The sequence below is a fragment of the Dinoponera quadriceps genome, unplaced genomic scaffold, assembly GCF_001313825.1.
Source record: "Dinoponera quadriceps isolate SergipeBrazil2010 unplaced genomic scaffold, ASM131382v1 scaffold3162, whole genome shotgun sequence".
Classification (NCBI taxonomy): Eukaryota; Metazoa; Arthropoda; class Insecta; order Hymenoptera; family Formicidae; genus Dinoponera; species Dinoponera quadriceps.
Genome location: NW_014557929.1, coordinates 176,464 through 186,329, shown reverse-complemented (window position 1 = coordinate 186,329; position 9,866 = coordinate 176,464). Strand labels below are relative to the sequence as shown.

The following is a 9,866-nucleotide window of genomic DNA, read 5'->3' as shown; positions in this document are numbered from 1 at the left end:
CCCCCCAGACAGGATAATGAGGTATCCTCGTTGAGCCCTGAACGACCCCGGTTACGAGAACTCGGCGTTCGGCTTGACGAGTTGCTTGTCGACTTGTCGAACTCGTTCGTCGCGCGACCACGTACGAGTTACATTCTCGCGATCCCGACTGATCTCGCTCTCGATCGACGCGCGGAAATCCCGTCGTTCTTTCCCTCCTTTTCCTCCGGAAACGTCTTACGGCGGAGCTCCCTCCTCGAGTCGTACTTACTACGTCCCGAAGAACGGAGGTCGGAAGTGGCCCGACGATTTCCGCCGATCGCTTCGGCTTAAAGTACGTGGAGATTCTCGCAATTCTTGAACTTGCTGTCCTCCTTGCCGAAGAGCCACGTCAACATCTGCCTGGCCTTCATGCTGGCGCGCACCACACCCCTGGATTTGTACCAATGACCGCTACCCTCGCTGCCGCCGCCGCGGTTGTCCAGCTGGCCCTGGACCACCTTCAAGCGGATCTGGTTCAGTATGCCGACCAGCAGGTCGTCGACGTTGTGGTTGATGCCCACCGACACCTCGATGAACTTGGCGCGGTACGTGCAGGCCAGGCATTTCCCGTCTGCAACGCACGATTCGGCAGAGCCCGATAACGAAGAGATACCGATCTTGGCACGAGCCGGATAGTCGGGATCGTATTTTAACTCTCTATGATACTCGAGATATATGTTTTGAATATATATTTTAAACCTGACGTTCGTTTACCGTTTTGACATTTTGAAGTAATAAGTAATAATAATAATAATAATAAAGTAATACCGCCATCAAACAATCCGTTTATAACAGTTATTGGTTCCTGTCGAGTGACTTATAATTAAATATTCATGAATTGAAATTGAAACATTAATTTATATACGCCACGATTAATGTTTGTCATCTACCTGTTACGTTGATTTTTCAGGAACAAAATATAATTGGATTACAAAGAAGGTCGATAAAGAAAATCTCGAGTATCTTTGTGTCCCATGTCTTGTGTGTGTATGTGTGAAAGACGATGAAAGGAATTATAGATTTGTGGGGGCAAAATATAAAACAGGTAATCCACGAGATGGATACTCTTGCGCTTCTCGAGTTTCATATGAAATCCACCACTTTTCATTTTAATCAAGTGAGCTACTTCACTTCCGACAAATTCGCGTGAATTTGCCTTTCTCGAAACAAGTACCAGAGATCAAGTACGGCGGGCTTATTTTTACCTGGAGAAGCACCTGAGATACACCCCGTCGTTTCAGCCGAACGATCGATTCTGTGGAGTGTCATAAAATCGCCTGACCTAACTGCGTAGCAGTAGATATACGTGAAAAAGGAAGATGACCTGGCTCTTACCTTGAGGCGAGACCACTCTGGAGCGAACTAAGTCGACTTTGTTGCCGACCAAAATAGCCGGTCTACCACGAAGAAGATCTTGGTCGTGTAGTCGAGCGAGATATTCCTCGGCCCTTTGGAAGGACGCCTTGTCGATCACCGAGTACATCACGACGAAAGCGTCCGGCAGCGGCATCTTGTCCAATTCGCTCTGCACGAACATCACGTTTGTGATTCAACGTCTCGCTCGTCGCCGGAGATTCGTTCATTCGAGGCTCCGGAACTCCGTTCGCTCGTCTATCTCGATGGATCGGACGAGCAAACGAAATTTCTCGAAGTCGTATTTGAATTGGAAATTAAGAAGAGATTAAAGAGAGAGAGGTAATTAAAAGATACAATCTCTAATAATTCTCCGACTCTTATCGCTTCCGTTTAATTCCTCCGTGCGCTCCGTTACTTCGATTTAATTCTTTCCTGCCCTTCGTTACCCCGCTCTCCAATTAACTCGGTGTATGCTAATTCATTCGAATATCCATTTATATTCGCACTTGTAGCCGGCAGTTTATATTAATTTCTCCCGATTAATTCTAATCTTTTTCTTTTTTTAATTCTTAACGAAGTATTCCGTGCAAGATGTATCAAACGTATCGTGTAATCGTCGTGTCGATCCTATCTCAAGATCCGTATCCTTTCTCTTGTATTTAATAAGCAGCAAATTGCAGTATTTGTAATTTTTCCCATAAATGCTCTCACCTTTGGATTGACGATATTTAAAAATCTAAGCTCGCTCTCTTCCCCGTTCAGCATCACAAAAACGGATTGCTCGCTCGGCACATCTGCAATAAGAATAAAAGATGGTGAATTCTACAGACGCTCGTCTCGCCCTTCAGGAGAGAACTTTTTATGATAGATTCAATATCGTAAAAAGCCTAAGGGGAAATAAGGATAACATAGACATGATGTACGAATCTAATATCGTTATAGAAATATCGGGATATATTCCCTGAAAATGTCATTACAAGCTCGTTGCATTACGTTTCTGTGAAAAAATATCACGTACAAACACATCAATCCTTTCATCCTCCAAGCAGATAACACAACGCGATGGGAATCTGTCATATCTGCGATACAAACAATCAATTGAATTGATACCAGTTTCGTGTCGAGGGTATTAATTAAAAAGATTCGCATGGAACGCGAATAATATTTCTAGATAGTAAAAACACACCTTGTTACAAGAGCTCCCCACTTCCAATTAAACGATAAATCTGCAACTCGTTTATTAAAGAGCTCCGAATCGAACGGTTCGAACAACAAATTTTCCAGTTCTACGGGATAATTAATTTTCCCGCTTCTCTCCCGTTGCGCAACTTTTTCCAAAGCAGATTAGCCGGATGCTTTACTCGCGCATGCTCGATTCCATTTGTTTTTTGCTCTTTTAACCGGATGTGTCGGCGTTCTCCCGACCCTTTTTTTTGACTTTCAGAATGGCGGCTCACGTTTAGCCGGTACCTTCTTTGCACCTTACGCTTTTTCTTCCGGAAGAGAAAAGGATGGGCGAATAGGCGAAAAAAGAAAGGGACAGACACCATGATTTACCGACTCATTTATCTTTTTCTCTCTTTCTCTCTCTCTCTCTCTCTCTATCTCTTTCTCTTCCCTCTTCTTCTCTCGCCGACGAAAGGAACACGATGGTGGAAAAATAATCAAAGCCGCAAATAAAACGCGTTTCGAGGGAAACTACCAGGGCAGGAGAACGTCCTCCTCGCGAACACGTGCGGGAAAAATAGAGAAAAAGAGAGAAAAAGAGAGAGAGAGAGCGCTAGCCGACGTAAAGCCGTGCGTCTAAATGCGTCGCGCAGACCGCCGCACAGCTGTCAAGAGCATCGCCGATTGATTTTGGCCACTGACGAAACGTCGTCGATGACGTCAGAGATTTGAACGGGTGTCGTTGTCCTAACCGATCTTTTCCCGCCAGACGGCCGCCGTCTCCGAGGGAGATGCAATTTCGCGGTTGCCAACTGTGGTTGTCATGAATAATGAAAGCCTCGAGCGTGCACGTCGAGACCGGTGGGTCAAGCGACAGATGAATACCACCCCACCTCGAGCTTTTTTCCCCTAAAAATTCTCTCCGCTTGTTGATTCAAGAGTATAAAACCGTCCAAGTTAAATACAAAGTACAGTCGTGGAAGTAAATTGTTAAAAATGCAAAATCGAATCTACGACTGGATCGCAGAAATTGACGAGAGGAGGAGTTCTCTTGTAGTTGCAGTAAAATGTTACATCACGGTGAAGAGGGAAAATCCCTTTTTAATGAAGAAATTGTAATTCGTGCGATGAATTTCCTATATAAATCGATTTTTAATAATATCCTCTTTTCTTTATCCCGCGTATATACCGCGAGTGCTCATTTCTGGCCCGATCAAATATTTAACCGCGATAAACAAGTGGCGCAAATTGAGATCTGACTTCTGTTCTTCCGAAGTTTATGAGCCGGCTTGCTTTCCGTCAGCTTCAATAGTTATTCGTGCGGCTCTGCATTTTACACGAGGCATGCACCGGCCGGATGCTCGTCCTTTTACATTTTTGCTCGTTTTTATTCCCACCTCGAACATTAACCGGGATATACGTTCGCGAGCAATATACGGTATGAACTGAAGCGCGCGAGAGGAAGTGCACGTTACGTCGGGCGGAATTAGAAGAAAAACTCAAGGTAGTAAATTAGCTTTCGCCGAACGACGCGAAATGTATTACCGTGGAATTGCAACGGGCATCTTGAGCGAGGGGACGGCAAGACACGATGCGTAAACAACGAAAGAACTTTAATAAGACTTCGACAAATGTAAATCGTTACATCGTTCGCGGCAGCTCGGTATAGCGGTTTCGTCCCTCCGCAGCGACGAATTTCGGCGAATTCTATTTCTTCCTTCTCCCCCTCTCCGATTTGCGACAGCGATATATTCGGCATGTAAGAAAAAGAAGAGGAGGAGAGAGTAGAAAGTTTTTTTTATTAAAAAACTATGAAGGGGCGCGCACAATAATAATAGCGATTATGAGTTGTCGATCTGTGCGAGAATAATCAGAAATGATGCAACTGTGGAAGGAAAAGGCGTGTTTTCGGGTAACAATAGATACAGATACAGATTTGAAATTTGTGAAAGATAATCGCCCGTCGTATCGCAGGGGAATCGAAGTTTCATGCGTTTCCAACGCTGCCGCGACTACCAAATTGTGAGTTATCGCATCGGAGTGCCGTTACCAGACGACAACACTCTCTCGTCGCGGTGTCCCGCGATAAATCTCGAACAGAGGGATATTCCCCGAATCGCCGACGCAAATTCGCGACGTGGAGTCTCGTGCGGTCGGCGGTTGCCAGAAAATGGAACGGTCACAGACACAGTTGGCTCGACGGTCGTGTATCTTGCGGAAGCACGGGCGAAAGGACGGCAGAAGGAGAGGAATCGCCGGTGTGACACCTCCCTCGATCACTCGTTCGAGCAGGGAGGAACCATGACGGGATTCAGCGAAGAAAAAGGATGCGAATCACGCCGCCGGCCGCATCCCCTGTTTCATCAAGCGGCCTCGAAGTACCCTCGGGAGAAGACGTTTCCGAAATTGAGATCGAAATTAGAGATATCGGCGGAATGAAAATATCGAAATTATATTGCGAGATTAAAAAGGTCGGCGAAATTAAAATATGGAAATTAGAGTGCGGAATTAAAATGCCGGTGAGTGAGACTATCTTCTACACTTCTACGAGAGATGAGTTTCCGATGTTTGTGCGCCACAATCGCATAGCGGAATAATTGCACCGTCCGACGAGATTTAACCTTTCTTTCGCATCACGGATGCGAATAGTCATTTACGATATATTTTTGCCTGCCAAACACGAATCGTTCAAATTTGGCTAATATATATATAATTTTGAGGAAAATTAAAAAGGCCAAAAACGACGATTTCCCGGGTTTCATGACGTTGTAGCATCGGCAGCAATATTTTTTTTTATTTCGTTAATGCCACGCGAAAGTATCAACTTTTTAGCTTTGAAATGTACTTTCGTTTCGGTATGATTTTTCATTTTCGGGATATAATAATTTGAAAGTAGCTCTTTTTCCATGTAATACGTGGAAAAGGCATTTTACTTCATTTCAATATTGCGATATGTGAAAAATATGAATGCTTTTGTACTTACATAACATAATCGGATTGTAATAAATCAAAAAGCAACATGAAGCTGACATTATACGATATATATATATGGCAGGATTATATATATTATATAATCTTACATGCATAAAAAATATATATAAATAATAAATACGAAATTAATAAATTTAATAGATTTATATGTACGTTGCTGTTGACGTTTCTCTTTATTAAAACAACAAAAATTGGTACGGTTGGAGGCAAAAATACGCTTGCGTATTTTTGGCGGGTTTGACGCGTTTTTTTTTTCGCTCAGCACAGCCTCGAAATGAAATACACGGCACCCGGCGAATTCAACGGCGATTCAAGGCGAATAATTAACGGCGATATCGCAGCGGCTCGCGTGAAATATGCGGTGGTAGTCGTGGTGTCACGGTGATATTTCACCGGGAAACCGAGCACGGCCGCGATTCAAAGGCCGCCGCTGATCGCTTTCAGGAGGTGGCATTTTTCGCGAGATAATTATTTGCGAAATGCAAGCGAACGAACGAGCGGACAATATACAACGCGAGATTACCAACAGGTCAGGAACAGGCTCGATTGACGGCCGCCCCTGTAACGGTGGAGAGAGGTTGTGCTGACATTTTGGGGTTACAAGATCGTGCCGGGACGCGAATAAATATCGACGGAAATCGGTGAAACGCAGCGAGCACGCCGCCGCGCGAATTTTCGTATCGCGCGTACGAATTATTGATTTTTTCCGGCGCTCTTGTCGGGAATTTACATTCCCTTTTTTTTAATTATTATTTCCGCGCGGCCGGCGCTTCGATCGGCGGTAACGCGACGTATCCGCTCGCGTATCCGCAATTCTCACGGACAATAACTATTCGATACCTCGAATGCGACCGAGCTTTATTAATATGAAATTTCACCACGGCGACAGGGTCGTCGCTGGGCAAGCGGTCGGGCTTTTCGTTTGCCCGACGGGTTTGTAAGCTGCAAAAAAAAGGCATCAGTCGAAACAGCTTGAACCGTATTAAACGTGCTCGATTGCAGAGTCGCGTATGGCGAAATAACTGCACCGATTTTTCCGGCAGGATTTCCGCGTCCCTTTAATCTCTTTCATTTCTCGTTCGTGCGAAACAAGCTAAAAATTTTATTTATCAAAGCGATCATTCAGCTTCGCGAACTTTTCTCTGGTGAGTAAGTAAACTTTTCTTTTATAAGTTGAAATTCCTGTGTCAGATTGTCGGAACGACCCGACTTTTCTTCATTCCTCACTCGAGTGCGACGAAATTTGCATCACGATGAAACTCGCGTCTCCCTACTTAATTTTTGTTCCGAGCAAACTGGCGAGCCTCATTAATTAACGTCGCTCGCACACAAATTGTCGAGCTATCGTACTTATTTACCGCGCGGGAGTACGCATATATCTCAAGACCTCGGTAACTTCGGTAACTTTTCCGCTTGGCCGAACGCAAACGACCAGAGTTCGGAAATCGGATTTTCCCGCTGGCTGTTGATTCACTTCGACTCCGTGATTAATCAAATATGCGCTGTCTAGGCACGAATGAACGGCAATTATCGCAAACCTATCGCAGACGCGACCGATTCCTGCGTCGATGGCGAATATATAAATATCATTTGTTGAAACGCGTGATTAATTTGACGATATCGAGTGCACCGCACGATCTGTAATTCTCGCCATTACTTATCGGCATCGCGATATATCTGCAGTTTCAATCGTAATTTCTCGGAGAGAACGTGTTTTTTCGACGAAAGAAAGACGGAGAGCCGGAGAATGAAGAGAAGGAGAGAAAGTGAGAGAGAGAGAGAGAGAGAGAGAAAGAGGGAAGAGAGAGCCTCGGCGAAGAGAGTGAGAAGGAGAAAAGACGATGAACAGACGCGAAACCTCTATGATGTACGCTTATAGCACGGAGCGGGCGCAAAATTAACCGCGGCTATTTCTGAGCGGCTTGTTCCTGCACTTTTCTCTTTTATACCTTCGTGGAAATCGTCTCACTCGCTTTTCAGAGGCGGACGTACTTTTCCATCGGGTTCTCGCACTCTCGCTCGCACGCTCGCGCGTTGCTCCCTTTTTTCCGCGCTAAGTCACGAAATCGTCGCCGTGTTAGCGCTCGCGAAACCGCAACGCGCGACCATGCGGGCTCCTTTGTGCCTGCGTTTCGAATCGTAAATCCGAATGACGCAGCGGAGGCCGCGAAGAAGCTGCGAATGATGCGAAGGTAGATCAAAGAGGGAGTTTCANGGGGGGGGGGGGGAGCGAGATGCGGCCGAAAAGCTGCACGACCGCGGGAAGATTAATCGCGCGTTGAACAGCCGGTGGACGCGCACCGGGGCGAAGAATCGAAAATCTGGAAATACGAAGAGCGTGACAATTCCCCGAATTCGTCGGAAATCCCGAAATCCGCGAGGGAACGCCCTCGGAAAATAACTTTCCCGAACGATTGGGACTGTGAATCTTTATCGCGCTGTCAACTCCAAGTAGACGTTTCTCATAATAACCGGGATTAGTATCATTCGGCATATTATCTGACATATCGTTCGACGTATTATAATAATAAAATGATAATAAGAACGAAGATAATGAAATCCCAGAGTGAAGGAGGCTGAGAAACCGAAGGAAGAATGGAAAAAGCTAAGAAGGAGATAAGGGAGACGGAAGGCCGTCCCGACAAATGTGTGGCTCATCTCGGCGAGCAGCTCGTCCGGACAGATAATTAACCTGACGCGCAAGAAAGGATCGTCCGTGGTTCCGGCCAATTAGAATCGCGCACTTCTCGGAGCACCAGCGTCCATCTTCCGCGGTGCCCTTCCGACGACGCCGCTTCTTGGCCTCGATCCCGATTTGCGGCAGAATTATCGCGCGAAACTTGACATCAGCCTAAATTCTTTTCGCTCACGGCGGCCGGCCGGTCGGGCTAGTCTCGATATATAATTTCGATCGCGGCTGATCTTAATTCGCGCGGCGGAACGCGGCGATATGGAACGCGACTGGAATAGCGATCCGCGTATACCGTAGAGAAGGAGCCGAACTGTAGGCGGTCTTTCCGACTATTTTTGTCGTCATTTTCGCCGCTCGTTATTTATCGTTTTAATCGCGCCGGCCCGCCCGTTTCGCTTCGCGCGAGCCGTTTCGAGAACGGCGTACGACGTATCACGCGATTGTAAACTCACAACTGCACCATCTAATTGCAGCGCGCGTCCTTTCTCAAAGGACCCGAAAAAATCCCCCCCCCGTGTCCTCGCGTCGAAATTGAATTCGCCTCGTCGGTCTTGCACGTCCCGCGAGGCGCGAAAACGATACATGCAGATTCGTGGACGGGCGGGAAAAATTCGGCGGGACAAATTCGGGAAGGGTGAGAGATTTTCTCGCGCCGAATCCGATTATGTTCGAAATGTAAATCGGCGAGTTCGCCCGCGACCGAGCGATTTACGAGTTATTTTCGCGACGAACTTGTGAATTGTTCGCTTGCGCAAATCGCCCCGATTATTTCCGCGTTCGGTTCCTCGATCGAAGTTTCACTTTCTACCGGCGCAAAGCTGGCGAAGTCCGGCCTCACCGAAGACGAGACATCCTCCGCGACCTCGTCGCCGAATATATCTCTGACACAATTATTGTGCGCAATTATACCACGATAATAAGTTAAAGGTCACAGCTATACGAAAATGCGTACAATCGATGCGTAAATCCGCATGATTAACTTTCCGCGTTGTCGACAAATCCTCCACATTAGCTGCAAACTTACGCAACGATCGACGGTGGAACAAATTCGCGCTCGCTTTCGCGAGCTATCGCTTTCTACGATTGACTCTGATCGTGTTCGCCCTCGAGAGAGCCGTAATGCGTGAGTAATTAGGATGCTAATTTGATCAGCTCTCATTCGGATTCGCACACAGCGTGGCAACGCATTCGCGCACGCGCGGATTACCGGATCTTCGGTAGCGAAACAGATGCAAAAAGAAGCTCGCCCACCATTAATTCCCGGAAGCGATCGAAGTTCATTTCTGAAAGCTCATTAGCGACTCGGCGAATTAGCGCGTTTTCGATAACGGGTCGATAAGGGAGGCTCGCTCACGCGAGCAATTCCCATACGACGGAAGCTTATTTCTAAAATCGTCCGCTATTCTCTCGACAGCGTCGATGCATAAAAGAATCGCATCGCACGAAGCAATTAAAAACACAAAATCGATGTAGACACACGTTGTAACGTGACACGCGGATTTCGCGTCGTTTAATCGCGATCTCGCTGCGACTTGCTTCGTATCACTTGCGGCTGTCATCGTTAAAGTCGAGTAACAGTTTAACCGAATATCAGATATCAGGAGGTTAATGAACGGGATTATATTTTTCATGTTACCCC

At 46.3% G+C, this 9,866-nt stretch overlaps 1 protein-coding gene across 1 annotated transcript in view; it reads right to left on the bottom strand.

Moving 5' to 3' along the window:
• The window catches only part of LOC106749505, a 57,806-nt gene that overhangs the window by 9,472 nt on the left and 38,468 nt on the right, over nucleotides 1-9,866 (bottom strand). The window contains exons 5-7 of the mRNA XM_014629012.1: nucleotides 2,089-2,171; nucleotides 1,357-1,546; nucleotides 315-592 (exon numbers count right to left, since the gene is read on the bottom strand). Of these exons, the coding sequence (XP_014484498.1) occupies nucleotides 315-592; nucleotides 1,357-1,546; nucleotides 2,089-2,171 (551 nt within the window). The remainder of the gene's footprint in view (nucleotides 1-314; nucleotides 593-1,356; nucleotides 1,547-2,088; nucleotides 2,172-9,866) is intronic.